The 17,398-nt window shown below is 32.3% G+C and overlaps 1 protein-coding gene across 1 annotated transcript; it reads left to right on the top strand.

The window, feature by feature from the left end:
* The first annotated feature begins 15,710 nt into the window (after positions 1–15,710).
* Positions 15,711–16,865, top strand: LOC145954652 (uncharacterized). Its single transcript, XM_083069338.1, has one exon. It carries the CDS (start codon positions 15,711–15,713, stop codon positions 16,863–16,865), a length of 1,155 nt encoding a protein of 384 aa, XP_082925464.1.
* Positions 16,866–17,398: the final 533 nt, after the last annotated feature.

Raw genomic sequence — 17,398 nt, 5'->3', positions numbered from 1 at the left:
CAAGAGTGAATCTTCACTTAGGTTCTCTAATTATTTTTTTCTGGTCTCACATTGCCACGTCAAAATTAATAACTAACTATTCTTTACTCCAACGATGAACTCGCGAAGAACTTAACTTGGGTCCCACATTCTAGGTGTATGTAGTAAAAATGCTGGGTGCAGACCCCAAGGTTTATTTTAATAAACTCACCCCAAAAACAAGTCCAAATAGATTAAGTGTTGGTTGTTAAAGCCCACATAATAATCTCACTTTTTAAGCCTTTTTTTCCAATAAATTTTACTGGGCCGAATTATGATGCAGTAGCCTAGAGCAAATTAAACACAAAAAGGCCATAAAGTTGAATTAGTTTTTAAAACTTTTTACTCACTCACTTTTTTTATCAACCAGTTATTAAAAAAAGGCAGATGATAAACACACCTCCACTCTCGTATAAATACACCTCCTTTTATAAAAAAAATATATAAAATGTCTAAATTATCCTTAAAAAAAATAAAATTCCTAAATTTACACCTCCCTTCCCCGTATCCCCGTTCCCCGCACCCCCCTTCCCTGCACCCCACACCCCGCACTCCCCTTCCACTTGTGATTTGTGGCGGTTATTTTGGCAGTTTCTGGCGGTTAAAAACCGCCACAAATCGCAGGTAATTTTTTATAATTTTTTTTAATATTCTAATGCTATTAAAATAAGCATTTGTTAAAGAAAATCTCAACCAGTATCTGTTTCCTATCAATTTTAGTGCTGAAAATAACATTTCTATTTTTCAAATTTGAATCAGCAAAACTGCAAGTGAAGCAGTTTTGACGGTTAAAGAATGAAAAACAAAAGTAACAAGCACCATTTATAAGGGCTGTGATCCAGCATCAGAATCACCCGTTTCTCTATTTTGAGATATAAAAAAACCCTACGAAAAAGGAAAAAAGCATAGTGGCAGCCTGTGATCTCGCACCAACGTTACTCACAAAACGCTCTCAACGACGTGTCGCCCAACCAACATCGTTGGTGACGCGCCACTAAAACTAACGTCGTTTCTCCCTTTATCACGATCAAACACGAACATAGTTGCATAACCCATCAGTTATTAGGTCCTCAGGGGTTTCAGTTCCACGTATAGCAATTACTACAAATTGTAAATTATGTAGAACCACAATAAAATATGCAGCCTCACATTTGACCTGGCATGGGTATGAAACAATTTTTTTTTATAAATAATTATATATAAATTCAACCAGTATAATATAAAAACAGAAATATTCATAACATCATGCATAAATTGAGCATGTTATCATCTCCAGTTGGGTAGAACTGAATTACCTCACATTTCAAAAATTAAATTATTATCTTTTGGAATAAAATTACTGATTAGTCCAAACGAAAAAAAAAAGCGGCAGTTAGTCCTTGATTTTAAGTTTTTAATAAAAGGCCCAACGTTAAACAAAAGAATCATACTATTTTTGGTAAGTGACATCTTCCTTTTGTTTTATGTGAGTTTTTATTTTGTTGTTGATGATGAGCTCCCTTCAATAAAATTTAAACATAAATGATGGCAACATCATTTAAGCAATGTTATTTATTATTACTGATATTCAAGCCCCTCTTCGATTTTGTAAAACTTCACGAGATTTTGTGCAGAATTTTATTATTTCACATTTTTGTATGGTAAGCCTCTGTGTCCTATCACCAAAGCATTGCAGAGAACAATCAAATATTTAAATTCTCTAACCTGGCTGACTCGCCCATGTCTAAGCACTTCTGGAGGCAAATTGACGTACTTTAGAAAAGCTGCAACATGACCTCGCCACCAGTAATCACCATCCAATATTGGTCGACTATGAAGATGAAATAGGAACAATAAATCACAATGTTGAAGTTGAAGATGAAATTTTTTGAATTTGAATATTGAACAAGGCATAATGTAAAGGGAGAGATTGACAGACAAAGAGAATGGAGCAAAATAGCATACTTGAGAGCCAATGAGTTCTAAAGAAAAATATTGACACAAGTATTCAGAAACAAGGTTCAAATAAAAATGCATTTTGTGGCGGTTTCAAACTGCCACAAAGAGATTGAATTTTCTTGAAAAAGGCTAGCGTTTACAAAATGTCCGCCACAAACGATTTTTTTCAATCGTAGATCCGGCGGTTATTAATGAGGCGGGTGATGCAATTTGTGGCGGTTGGCGGTTAAAAACCGCCACAAACTGCCAAAATAACCGCCACAAATCACACATTTTTTGTAGTGGAAGGGGGGTGTGAGGGTGCGGGGAAGGGGGTGTGGGGTGCGGGGAACGGGGTACGGGGAAGGGAGGTGTAAGTTTAGGAATTTTTTTTAAGGGTAATTTAGACATTTTATATATTTTTTTTTAAAAAGGAGGTGTGTTTATACGAGAGTGGAGGTGTGTTAATCATCTGCCTTAAAAAAAGTGCACAAACCTTTTTTCTCCAACGCGTTAGGCCTTAACAGAACGTCCTGTCATTATCAATATCCCCATTAATTTGAAATGTATTAAATACTTTTGAAAATAAATTAAGTTTTCAAAATATATTTAATAAATTCTAAAAATTTATTTTCAGAATGAATTTAATATACACCTTTTTTTTCAAATAAGTACACCTCCTTTCCTTTTAAAAAAATTTATAAGAAAATCTTTTTTTTTTTTAATTTTATACATCTAACATTCAATTTAACTCTTTCTTATTCTTTTTCTTACACCTCTTTCTCTCTTCTTTTTGGTTTTCGCATGTATCCCTTTGCTTTGCCCCACTTCTCATCTATTTAAGTAGGTAGTTTTAATTTTTTTAGTTTTTACATTACTATCTTCCCCCTTTCCTTTCGATTTTCACACTATTACCCTCTTTCTCTCCTATTTTAGTTTTTATATACACCTAAGGGTTAGAACATAAAACAAGTGCTCGACAATGTTACAGGCGCATGCGAATTTCTCAACAGTATCAAAGATGTAGAGCCAAATGTGTCTTCTTTTTTTTTTAGCACTTTTCTCTTTTACACGTCTAAAAAATACAACATTAAATTTAGTGTTACAAATAATTTTAGTGTTATGAAAAATACTTTTTAGAATAATGAAATTAGTATTTTGGAAAGTATTTGTGTTTCTAACACATTTTTTGAAAAGTACTTCCTGAAACACTAAATTTATTATTTTAAAAAGAACTTTAAGAAATTATATAAAATAACACACTTTTATAACTTTACAGAAGTGTGTTGTTTTACATAATTTTGGAAAATATTATTTCAAAAGTATGTAAAAAATACAATTCCGAAAAATACTCTTTGAAATATTGAAATTAATGTTTTGAAAAGTATTTTCCGAAATACTAAATTTAATGCTAAGGATTTTAAAAATGTTAAAGGAAGGAAGTGTTTAAAGGAAAAAATGCACGTTTGACTCAGCACCTTCTAAATATTGAAGAAGTCGCATATGTCTACAATACCATTACACACCAATTCTACGGTTTGGGTACACGTGAAATCTAAAAGAGGTGAAGTGGAAGAGAATAATATAAAAATTGAAATAATTAAAAATATCTATTGAAATAAGTGTAGAATAAGAGGAGTTAAAGATGATGCATGTAAAGATTGAAAGGGAATAGGAAAAATGTATATATATGAAAAAGGGAAAAAATATTAAATAAAAAGTTTAAGTGTAAAATTAAAAAATTAAAAAATAAATTTTTTTTAAATCTTTTAAATTTTTTTTAAAATAAAAGAGGTGTATTTTTTTATTTTAAAAAAGGGTGTATGTATCAAGAGACAACTTTTTACTCTCTTAGGTTTTTTTTATCTAACTCTTATTAAAAAAAATGCAGAAACCTTTTTTTCCCAACGCCTTGACCTTTAACTGAAAGTCCTATGCAGTATGCATTATCATTATCCCCATGAATTTGAAATGTATTAAATACTTTTGAAAATAAATTAAAAAATTTAAAATATATTTAATAAATTCCAAAAGAAATTATTTTCAAAATGAATTTAATACATATGAAAAATAAATTTCTCATACATCTCAAGTTCTTAAAAAATATTAAGAAAATCAATTCCTAAAATGTATTTAAAACATTCCAATAATTATTTTCCGATACATCTAAAATTGCCTCAAAAATATTTTCTTGAAATTATTTTTTGAGAAAATATTTTATAATAAATACAAAAAAGGGGTATAAAGAGAAAACGGAAAATACTCTAACACACTCTTTTAAATACAAACTCTCTTATTGGTTGAATTTTGTTTTAAAATTCAAAATTTGGTGGGCCCATGGAAACCCAAGACAGATAGATCTATTGTACAAATATTATTTTTCCGAATATTTTTGAGTAATGAATAATGTTGCAAACTCAATCCATGTAGTTATGGATATGTCTTCACAGTTGGGCCGGCAAAATCCAAACAAACAACCTACTGTTTGATAATAGCTGATGAATAAATTGGAGTTATAAGTTGACACAGATTTTTTTAAGTTGGAGTTTTCCTCTTGGATTCTACCGAGTAAATTCTAATGAGTGATTTTAAATTAGTGATGAATAAATTGTGTATTTTTACAATTAATCTTTAAGAGTCAAACCATGTAAAAAAAAAACTGCTTCACAGTACAAAATGAAAAAAGAAAAATCATATTGATATGAATTATGAGATCTCCCCAACCCCTTTTTTGGTCTTCCACGAAATAGGAACAATAGTACACTTGGTATATACGACCATGAATTTAATTTCTGCAAATAGAAGATGTCGTACTCTAAAAGAACAGTATAAATTTATAATTTGAATAATATATATATATATATATATATATATATATATATATATATATGTTCCTACCGTAAGTCCGTTATCATCGTTAGGGTCAACGAGTGCCAAAGCCGACAATACCTCGGATGCGGTGACCCTAACGATGATAGCAGACTTACGATAGGAACATTTGGCGCTAGAAGGAGGGCCTATGCTACTCTTGTCCCTTAGCATCGACTGAGAGCTTGTTCCGGTATGTCTAACAGTCTCACATCGCTTAAGAGTCGAGACTAAGGGTAGTTTATAAACACCCTCTCTCCTTAACCTATCGAGGTACCTTTTAAAGGACAAAACCATGACGGCTCAACGAGTGCCAAAGCGGACAATACCTCGAATGCGGTGACCCTAACGATGACAGCAGACTTATGATAGGAAATATATATATATATATATATATATATATATATATATATATATATATATTTGTAATCATATTATTATTGATGTAAAATATTCATCAACCTTGATGATGATGATTAATCTCTGTCAAAAAACTTGTTTAATCATTTTTTTTTAGAGGAATCTCACTTTCCATTTATTATTTTTTTTTCATCTATAAAATTCGGACTTGGAAATTTATTTAAAGAAATTGAATCCGGTTTCATTTGGATCAATAACTTGTTATCTATATATAGTTTCTTACTTTCTTTATTATATATATGTATGTATGAATTTTATAACAATTTTGGCCATTAATTTTAATTAATGCACCTTGCCAAAGACAGTACATGTGGAAGAACAAATATATTGTCATTGCAAGTATAGCACTTCACTGTTGAAGAACAAATATATTGTCATTGCAAGTATAGCACTTCACTGTTGCTACATTTCTTTGTGGTGCAGTAGTTGAAAAAACACATAACTTGAATAAGCAAAGCAAAATTAGGAAAAGAATATAGAGTATGCTCTCGAATTATTCTTTTTATGGAAACTATTCAGAAATAGGTGATCCAAAATTCAAGCCACAGTCCCACACAGCTATGTTATTATCAATGTTAAGGAAACCTGGAGCATACGGTGTCACAAAATGAGTTGTCTAATCCAACATGTGCATTAAGAGATAAAGTTGGAGTGAGAAGAGAAAAAAAAAATAAAGAAAATTGTAGAAATGTTTTTCACTTGGTTATATATTTCAATTTAATTTAATCTTATAAAATTAACTTGTAAATAAAATATTATCTTCACTTTTTGGTTCCATTTTTAGTTATATAACTGATCCATGTATGATTTCTACCTCTTCCTTTCGTGTCAAAGACGAACATCTCAAACATGAAAGTTTTGAAATTGGATAACTGCGTAAATGTTATGTTATCCAATCATTATTATTATATTGACTCAAAAAAAGAGATAAGGTTTTTGCATGTTGATGCAGAAAACTTTGTGTTTGAAGCTTCTTGTGTGAGGTGCCAGACATGGTAGTCACTCGTCAAATTCATGACCACTCATGAAAGTTGCAAAGAGGTGTGTCCACATGCAAAAAGCTATCTGCTGGTGCCTTCGATCATTATTCGCCGTTATTGCTTAAAATAGTGTTGTTTTTCCTCAGCAATCAGAGCTTATAAAGTTGCAAAACAGTGAGGTATGTTTGGTCAAATCATTAAGATAATGATGGATTCAAGGGCCCCCTTAAAGCATAGTGAAATGTGCTTCATTGAGGTTATGTTCTGTAAGGGGATGGATCAAAGGCCCAGTCTTGTACATATATTATGATATTATCCTCATATATTCACTGATATACATTATGCATTATTGTTTTTACAATTAAAAACAAAGGGAAGTTGTATATTGTGATAAAATAATGGTTGGTTGAAATAAATCATGTTTTATGAGTATAAATTAATTTTGAGATATTATGTAAATATCATGTTTATAAACAAAAGGTAAAATGAAAAATATTGTGAGTTTCATGAATGGAGAAGTATCTATTCAAATACTAATATTTATTTAAAAAGTTAATATATTTCAATAAACATTTTTCTATACATACGAACTTGAGGATTGAATCACTAACTACATGTTTACATGCTAAAGTTATTTGTCAAATATAATGTCACTATGTTAGTATTTCTTGATAATTTTTTAACACAAAAGTTTAGGATTTAAAATTTAAAGTTTAATGTCATTTTTACCAAATTAATCTTTATAAGAATAAAATAATACATTTAATGGCAACTATATGCTTAAGTTTTAAGTTAGAGATTGAATTTCTTTAGCAATACTTAAAACATTATAAATTAGGGCCTCAACGAGTTAGAAAGGCTAAGAAAGTAACATTTTGATACTCATGTAGGGCACCCATTTAAAGTAGAAGACAAGCTTTTTTGCCTGAACTGAATATGTGGAATGGACTGGGTCAAGAAAATGGAAAGTGAGGCAAAATGCATGATGCAATTCAAACACAATTAGGGCATATGGGACAGAGGGATTGTACAATTTTCATGGTGTCCTGAACAACTACATGATAAAAAGCAAGTAATAATAAATTAGTATACTAGTGGGTAAATAATTGAAAGACTTAGAATGATTTGCAGTATGTGGTATTTGACCCTCTTGTGCTGCCATGTTTATAAAAAATAATTAAAGTGAAAGCAATAACAATCATTTAATCTTAGCTGCTGAGATGATTCTACCTATTTGAACTTAAGATCATCACATCAAATATCTCTAATTAATTATGATGATTAACAAAGAAAAGAACAACTTACAGCTACTAATCTAATATTTATTTCAATTGCAGCCACTTAATATAGGTGTGGTCCAACACTTTGGACCATGAGTCTACAATTTTAACCCTAAATTAATACATGCTTATTATGAATCATATGGAGCAAGGAGTACAAATTACCACATGGAAACAATAGAATAATGATATTAACTAGAGATAAGGCTATACGGCATATATATACAAGCTAATGCAATAGGTTACAAGGGTTTAAAGGACAAAATGGAATCCTAATTAAGAAAAGCATGTCACATGCTACATTATATATATGGTGTTATTAATACATAAATTAGCTCACCAAAACGGATCCCATGTTCCCAAAAGTGGCTACAGCACAGCCAAAGCCACTTCATCAGTTTCTAAATGTATTTTGTTTAATTTTTTTTTGAAAAATATATTGGGCTTTGTTTCATCACACTAGTGACTATAAAGAACTATTCCTAGACTTTTGGGCAAGAGAGGCCCCAAGAGCCACACAAAGTACAATTGAGTGTTGAAGAACTACCCGACCAATTCCAATTTCTGTGTGACCTAAATTTCTGAGGCTGTTGGCACTTAGCATTAAGCATCTATGTATTTTATAGCTTCCTTTTCATTGATTAATGAACTATGTGATCAAATGGTAATGATTTGTTTGCAAGAGAAGATTTCATCTATGTTAGTGGCTTGAGATGAAAAATTATGTGTGAAAAGATTATTTAGTTAATCCCTTTGGGAGGGGTTAGACTTTTTATTTTTATTATTGTTGTATGTCCTATGAATTACCGATGTGATTATGGAAAATGTGCTGTTTTCCATGAAGATTCTAAAACTTGTCACATGGATTTATCATGTAGTGTATGTCATTAGTGGTATGAATTCTTTATCATTTGGATTTTATATGAGTTATTAGAATCAATATGAATGGTTGGACTAATTTACGCTTGCATGCCAAATTAAAAATAAAAAAAGAGAGAGTATTAACCATTTTTGTTTGATTAGTATGAAGTATATTATTAACTCGAGAGTAACAGAAGTTTAAAATAAAGCTTGATATTAATACAACTCATTTTTTTTATTTAAAAAATTATTTTTACTGCAAAAAAAAAATAATCATGTTTAAAACAGATAAGAACATTATAAATGATAAAATTGACTTTCCAAATATTTAATGCAATTTTATATTATAACAAAACATTGCAAATAGTAAATATGCAAATGTATTGTATAATGTTTCATTTCAATAGTGAGTAGTTTATATATAAAAAAAACTTATATTAACTGATAATTAAATATAATAACATATACACTGACGATATAAATGGTTGTTTAATTATTTAAAAGGTAAAACTTATACCAACAACATTTTTTTAATTTTTTTATTAGTAATATCATTTTTTTTATAATGATAACACATGTATATCAAACTAATAACTTATTGGTGAAATTAATTATATATTATTCTTTTCAAAAGTTGTGTAGGACTAGAATTCTAGGCTAGGCCCTATATAGGGAAGAGGTCAACAAAGGGTCACATGTAAAACCCATAATTTTTTTTTGGTCCACTGGACTGGACCTAAAATATGCATCCAAGCCCATATAAACAAGTACTGTGATTGATGGATTGCAAAAGTAATCTAAATAACCCTTTGGATGTGACTTGGTAAAGAATGAGGAATGAATGTTTTTGTAGGCTTACTAATAGACAATTTGTTACTTCCAAAGTGTGATGGTGACAAGCATATAATATATAGCTCGTGTGAGATTTTAGGGTATAGCTAGGATCATTGGTGCAAAGTATGTGTGTTCAATTGATTTTGCCATTTTAACCACTTCAAAGACATAACATTCCCTTTTTTCAATATAATTTGACCCAAAACTTTTTTTTTTTTTTTTAAATCTATTTTGAAACCATAAGAAACCAAGATTTTGTGAATTTAAAAAGGTAGGCAATAGGTCAAGAAAGTTAGTCTACCTCATAATAAAATAATCTTTCTAACTTTCAAAATCTGTTTGACCCATTTTGAAAGATAACCCAAGGTTTAGTCTAACACAGATTATGAGCACTTTATTAATTTTCCCCAAAAAATCAAAAGTGATTTTCTTGGAAATGAAAAATTAAAAATAATGATAAACCATTTAAAAAATATGTATCAAAGCTGTCTTCTTTTTTACTTGCTTTTCTAAAAGAGAGAAAAGAAACCTTCATTTTAAACAACTAACCGTGAATAAAAATTAGATTTTAATGAATGTACGGAGTAAAAACAAATTTTTTTAATAATATGCATGATTTTCTAATGTATTTTTTTTAATCGAGTTAAATACAAATAAATCTTGAAAAACTGTATCTTTTATAATTAGATGGCATTATAAAATAGTATATTCTAACTAAATTCCAACAAAATATGGAAAGTGGAGAAATACTAAAAAAGAAAAATGGAATTCTTTGTTGAATATTTATGGTGAAGGGTGAGTTTAATTTGACCGTTGCAATTTGAGGAAAGGTTTCTTAATTTTATGTGTACTGAGATACCCTCTGTTTGGTGTGTGAAATGATTGTTCTCTTCTCTGAATGCTTGTGATGATCATTTATGCAAGCGACATAAATTTTGCATTTCAACTTTTGGGACCACAAAAAATCTTATTTAGGATGATGAACACTACTTTTTTCCCTTTTATTTTTTCAAAATTTGTTTTAGTAACAATCTAAAACCATGATGGAAGAATAGCATTCTCAATAGACAAAATTTTGAACTCAAAAAGAAAAACAAAAAGATTGTTTCCAAATGATAGAAGAAGTGTTTTGGGTCATGCCAATTGAACTTCAACTCCATCATACTTATTGGCATTTGATGAGGGATTGTCTTCTTCATAATTTATTTATTTATTTTTAAAAAATAATATTTTAATAAAAATAAGCAGTTTTTTATTTAACTTTTTCATGTGTTTGTCTATTTCTTTTAAAGATAAAATAGTTTGTTTTTAAAAGTAAATCTTATCTACTTCTTAAAAAATATTTTAAAAACCACTTTTTTTTATAATATTTTTTTCTTTTTGCTTATTTTGTTCTCCGTCAAACATGACACTTCTTTGTTGAAAATCACTTGTCATTTCTTGCATCTTAATTCTTGTACGTTTAATACTCTAAATTAATTAAAAAAAAATACTTTTTCCGTTATCAATTAAAAATAAAATTTACTTAAACAATTCACAATTTTACTTAATTTAATTAATCAATTTCTTATTGATTCCTTATTCATTAGCTTAATCAATTTCTTATTGATTCCTTATTCATTAGCTTAATCAAATATATATCGAAATTTCTTTGATAATATTGTGCAAATATTAATTAACTCAAGTGTTAAATATTTTTACTTCAAGCTGTGTACATCTTTATATATTAAATTAGAACATACATTTTTTTAAGTGCTTAACTCATTTATTTGTTTTTTTTAATTAAAAATTAAAAATGGTATAATAGTTGTATATATTTTTTTGAGAAAATATAAAATGTTTATCTAGTTATTTTCTCAAAATTTAAAAATAATGGATTTTAAAAATTTTATAAAATAAATATATATCATAAAATCTGTTATGAATAATAATTAGTGGCTTAATTAGTGGATGCCAATATTCATTATCAATCATTACCATTTATATTTCCATTATGTATTATTCCCTTTATTGTGTAATTGTTCAGTTACCACATGTACTTATAAATAAGTTACTCCTCTCCCAAAGATAATACACAAGTCAGATTCTATTCTCCATCTCATATTGTCTTCTTTGTTCTCTCTATTTTACTTTCTTTTATAACAAAATCATCTTTTTAATGACAAAAATGGTGCAGACTTTTCATCAATAAATGAAACGTATCATTTTGATTTCTTTACTATTTTAAAGTTTCAAGTTTAAATTACTTTAAATAAATTACGTTTATATATTTAATATTTTTGCTTTATAAATTATATATATATATATATGAATGAGATGTTTTAAGTAAAAAAAACTTCTTAATATAAGAAAAAGGAGAATTATTGATAATAACCATTAGATTAAAATAGATAACTCGTATTAAAAGGCAACAAAAAAAGTTTATCATGCATTGTGATTACTATATAATTGTCATCACAACTTTTATTATCAGGAAAACCATCACTATCTTCATTATTACTAGCACAACTATTGTTGCCACTACCACCACCACTATCTTAATTATTGCCACCACCGCTAACAACAATTGTGGTGGGAACAATAGTTGTGGAGACGATGGTGGTTGCGATAACAATGCTAGGAGGAGAGTGGTGGTGGCAGCACAATGGTGGTGACAATGACAATGGCAATGGTGGTACAATCGCCATAACCACCACTACCATCGCAATTGCAACGATAATGGTTGCTACGTTGTAGGGTTGTAATTGCTTAATGCAAATTGATTTCGGGCTGTTAAGAAGAATAGATGATGAATATGATGAAGTTGAGAGGGTTCTTTTGTAACTTTGAAATGGTGCAAGAGAAAATTGAGTGATTCTTATTGGATACTTATTGCATGTTGTTTCTGATGGTGGGATTGTGTTGTATGTGTTGTATTTACATTGTTTATATCATTGCATGTTGTTGGGATTGTTAAAGTCGAGGTGGATTGGACGAAATCAAGTTTTGTAAAAGTGTAAAACCTAATATTGTATCAGGCTTGCCTTCAAGGTGTCAGACGTAATTCCAAAGGGAGGTTTCTATCTCACTCACGCTATGCATAGGATTGATGACATCGAACGTGAGGAGAGAGACTCATCTCAAGTTAGAATTACACTAGGCATGGGTTGAATGACATTGAACATGAGATGAAAGGATGGTCCCTGTGTGGGATCATGCCAGCCATTGGTGGAGTGACACCAGGCGTGAGTCAAGCAGAGAGCTCTCTACCTAATTGGAGTCGAGCATGGGTGTTGTCATGCCAGGTGCGAGACTGAGGGGCACTCTCTGCCTCAATCATGTTGGGTGCGAATGGTGAGACATCGGGCATGGGCAAGACAGGGAGCTCCCTACCCTAATGACGTCACGTGTCTAGTGAGTGGCGTTAGGCATCAGCTGTATTATGAGAAGTTGTTAGTTAATGTTGTTTAAAAGTTGATTTTTGGTGAATGAGTTGTATGATGTAAAGTTGATTTGCTTAAGGTTTTCAACACTTAATTTATGATGACATAGTTGTATGAATGATAATGTAAGAAAATATGTGAGTTGATATGTAGTAAGTTGAGAAAAATGTGAAGTTGTGAGTTGTTTTATGTTGTTTAAGTGATTTATGTTGTTCTATTAATTTGCTTACATTGTAGAGATATATGATGTTTATGTTGTTTTAAGCTGATGTGTTGTAAAGTTGAAAGTTGAAAGTTAAACATTGTATATGTTATATGTTATTAAAGCCAATAAATTGAATGTTGAAAGTTGATAAAGTTAAGTTGATAAGCTATAGATATGTGGGTTCGATACATGTTTTAGCTATGATACATAGAAACTAAATGAGAGTTAAAGATGTTTTCAAACTTAATATCCCACTGTGTGGATATACATTGTAGTGCTCCGAGAGCTAGATTAAAACCCTTTAGTAAGTAAGTTGGCTTCTACATGGGTAAGTTGTTTTTCAATAGTCTCTTCTAAGTTTTATGTGGTATCCGTGTGTGGGCAAGGTTGAGGTAGACATGTATAAAGCGATTGGACTAAGTAAAGTACTGGGTTAGGGACTTAATCTTTAACCTAGTATTGGAGGGTTGTAGTATTTGGAGGGTAGTTGTAAAATCAAAAGAAGATCTTGAATCTCTCAAGAGATTATAAGTTTTAATGATAACAAATAAAATTTTTCAAGAAAACTATTTCAACGAAGCAAACATCATCTTTCGTGTGTAAGACGAAGTACATCAGATGAAACACATAATCTGAATTAATGACATATTTATTTCTCGTTATGAATTCATATTATCTTTTAAGAGTATTGAATACTTTAATCCTTAGTAGATTGAATGAGAAAAATTCCTCAAAGACACCAAAAATCGCTAAAAATGGAAAGTCAAATCCTTGCTGTAGACACCCAATTTCGTCCGGGGGGCATACAAATAACAAGATAGGACATCAGAGGGCCCAAAGGCCCAAACCAATTTTTTAGTGGCCCGGAACGGGCCGTTCCAAAATCGGAACGGGCCGTTCCCAAGTCTGGAACGGGCCGTTCTCAATCAGAACGGGCCGTTCTGGGCTTCTAAAAAGCCTAAAAAAATATAGGTTGGAACGGGCCGTTCTAGACCAGAACGGGCCATTCCGAACCAATCAAGGGGGCTTAAAATCTGTACCCCAGAACGGCCGTTCTGAAATCAGAACGGGCCGTTCTGGTTCCCTGGAACGGCCGTTCTGGTTCCCTGGAACGGGCCGTTCTGGTTTCAGAACGGGCCGTTCTAGGGTGCAAATGTACTGCATAACGTTCGGATCCGGAACGGTCGTTCCGAATCCAGAACGGGCCGTTCCGGCCCACATCTGATGCCTATAAATAGAGAATCTCGGCCAGCAGTTTGGGGGACTCCAAATTTCGTCCAGAGCTCGAAATTTCTCTCTTTTTCTCTCTTTTTTCTTTCTTTTTCTTTCTCTTGTATTTCTTGAGATATTGTGAGGTATTGTAGTGTGAAAGGTTGCCACAAAGCACCTAGAATCACCATTAACAAAGCTTGATACGAGGTATTTCAGTTAATCTTCTTCTCTCTCCTTTATTTTTTATCTTTGTTTCTTATCTTTGATAAACATTATTATAATAAAAACGATCATGTAGATATTTTAGGGTCATTCGTATAATTTAAATTTCAAGCATGTGAATAGTTATTAACAAAGGGGATCTAATATTTAATTTATTATTTTTTATCATGTTAACTTCATTATAGGGTACCGATTTGGGGCGCTGTAAGGGTGCTTAATACATTCCTTACACGTAACCGACCCCCGAACCCAATTCTGGTTATCAAGGCCATTATTGGACCTTTTAAAAATCTTTTCTTTTTCCAATGTTTTGAGTAAAACATTGGTGGCGACTCCATAAAACCTATTTTCAAAACCATCAATTAAGGATTAGTCTGGTGTTCAGGCATTCCTCAATTGATGAGATCTTTAAAAGGATGTCTAAACCATAGGTCGCAAGATCAGAAATTTTCGGGTTGCGACAGATGGCGACTCCACTGGGGACGTTTAAAGAGGGTCAGGCCCATTTAATTAATGAAATTAGTAAAATAAAAATAATAATTTAAATATTTTTCCCCTTTACTTTGTTTGTTTTATTTGTTTGACTTTATTATCTACATGCTTGTTTAAATTCTGCACATGTTTGGATTAACAAATTGCACACAAACCATAGCACACAACAGTCCCCCTACACCCGGGGGCATGAGGGTATTAAACATAGGGAGTGGTTGACGTACGACCGGCCCAAGTTTGGCCTTCGAGCCTGCGAGCCTTGTCGGAAATCACACTCAAGGTGATAACCGGTTACTCTAGCCCGAAATACTGCGACAGACCTTAGAGTTTGCCAGGTGACGGCGATATAGATACTGGGTCCCTATAATGGGGGCACCTTGGGGGCCTTAAGACCAAAGTGAGGATAATTAGAATCACCTTATACAATGCACTTTTCTTAACAGGGACCACAGACCATGGATGTATACGCGACTGTTTGTGGATTGTATGAGCATATGGTTGTTGCATTTTTTCTATTCAAATCATTCATTTATTTTTTTTATAATTCCCCTAAGGTAAAGAAAAACACAAAATTAAAAATGCATTATCATGCGAGAGAAAACCTAGTGGGGAAATAAGATTTGTGAGAAGCATACATTCCTTTTTTTTTTTAAAAAAAAAGAGAGGGGCATCATGCATTTTTTTACAAAAATAAAAAAAATATAATAAATAATAAAAAAGGGAACATGCATATCATATATTTAGGATCACAAAGGGATTTGTATCAAAGACGAGAAATCAGTGTGACCTCTGTCACATCATAAAATATTATGAAGAGGAACACCGATAACTCACCCCTCGACAAGGATGAGTCATTAAGTCTTTGATAGAAACTCCCTTCATGCATTATCATTTAAATAAGCTTGATAAGAAATTATCTTGTCCCTTAAAGGTGGCTCTTAAACATTTCATACTCACACGAGCTCAAAAGAAAAAAGCTATGGAAGACCTAGAGGAAAGAAATCGTGTCCTCAATGAGGAGCTCGGACAGCTCAAGGAACAAATGGCTAGAATGCTTGAGGCCATGAACAAATTGCAGCACGACAATATTACTAGCAATGTTGGTAACACTTCCAAAGATCATCTGAACGCCTTGGAAGAAAGACTGAGAGTTGTGGAAGGCCACAATGTTGACATTCAAGAGGCTGCGGATATGTGCCTAGTGCAGGACATCCAATTCCCCGCCAAATTCAAAATCCCTGACTTCCAGAAGTACACCGGGGCTAGTTGTCCAAAAGGACATCTGACAATGTATTGTAGGAAGATGGCAGCCTACGTGGGCAATGAAAAGCTCCTGATACACTGTTTTCAGGAAAGCCTTTCAGATGTTGCTCTTAACTGGTACATGCAGCTGGATGGAGGGAAGATCCAGACATGGAAACAACTAGCCGATGCTTTTCTCCGTCGATACAAGTATAACATTGACCTAATTCCTGATAGGTCTGATTTACAAAGCTTAAGCAAGAGGGGCGATGAGTCCTTCAAAACCTATGCACAAAGATGGAGAGAATTGGCTGCGCAAATAGAGCCTTCATTATCTAACAAAGAGATGGTGACAATGTTCATTGACTCTCTAAGTGGACCCTATTATGATAAGATGATAGGGAACACGTCAACCCTTTTTGCCGACATAGTCACCATAGGTGAAAGGGTTGAGCAAGGCTTAAAAAGCGGGAAGATAGGGAAGGCTCCGACAAGTTATGACCCCAGGAAAGTCTATGAAAAGAAGAGGGAAGAAGGGATCCACGCTGTCATCTCTACTCCAAAAAGTCAAGCCACACCACAGTCAAAGCCTAGAGACGACAAAGTAGTAGACAAAATCCCCATCACATACACAGAGCTACTACCTCAACTCCTAGAGGCTTCGATGTTAGTCCGACTTCCTCCAACAAAGAAGATGAACCCTCCTTACCCACCGTGGTACAAACCTGAGGAAAGGTGTGACTATCACTCTAACACTCCGGGGCACTCAGTAGAACGGTGCAAGACCCTACAATTCCGTGTGCAAGGACTTATAGACGCTGGATGGTTGAAATTTGACACCGACACACCTAGCATCGACAAGCACCCACTGCATAAGCATGACGAGGAATGACTTTGGAGTATAAAATTGAGAAATTACTAGAGTAGGGGGCTTTCTTTCTTTTTTCAAAAAAGAAAATTGCTTTAAATTCAACTCATGTCATTCACTCAAGGTCATGAGTTCGAACAAAATAAGGGTTTGTATAAGTTTTTACATTCATCAATAATATGCGTCATTTTCATAAATCTCTTGTGTTTATTCTTTTCCCCCTCTTCCCACATATTAAATTCTAAAATCAATCACAGCAAAAAAAAATAAACATGACCGAAGATAATAAAATTAATCAAAGCTTCGAACATCTACAACGCATTATCTGAGTCTAAGGTAGATAGGAAGATCACCTCTTCGAAACACACAAAAAATAAGAAAATGATCAGAAGAGTCTTACACAAGATTCTCATTGTACAAGAAGAGTCTTGCAAAAATGACTTTCATTCAATTTGGCTGACAAAGGAAGCACAAATCTCGGCTCATGAAAGAACTCTCTCAACACTCGTAGGTTGGGGCAACATTTTTCTCCTTGGGGCAACATCTTTCTCCTTGGT

Source organism: Cajanus cajan, chromosome 2 (assembly GCF_000230855.2).
Source record: "Cajanus cajan strain Asha chromosome 2, NIPB_CcT2T_4, whole genome shotgun sequence".
Taxonomy (NCBI): Eukaryota; Viridiplantae; Streptophyta; class Magnoliopsida; order Fabales; family Fabaceae; genus Cajanus; species Cajanus cajan.
This window is presented reverse-complemented; position numbering and strand designations above follow the sequence as displayed.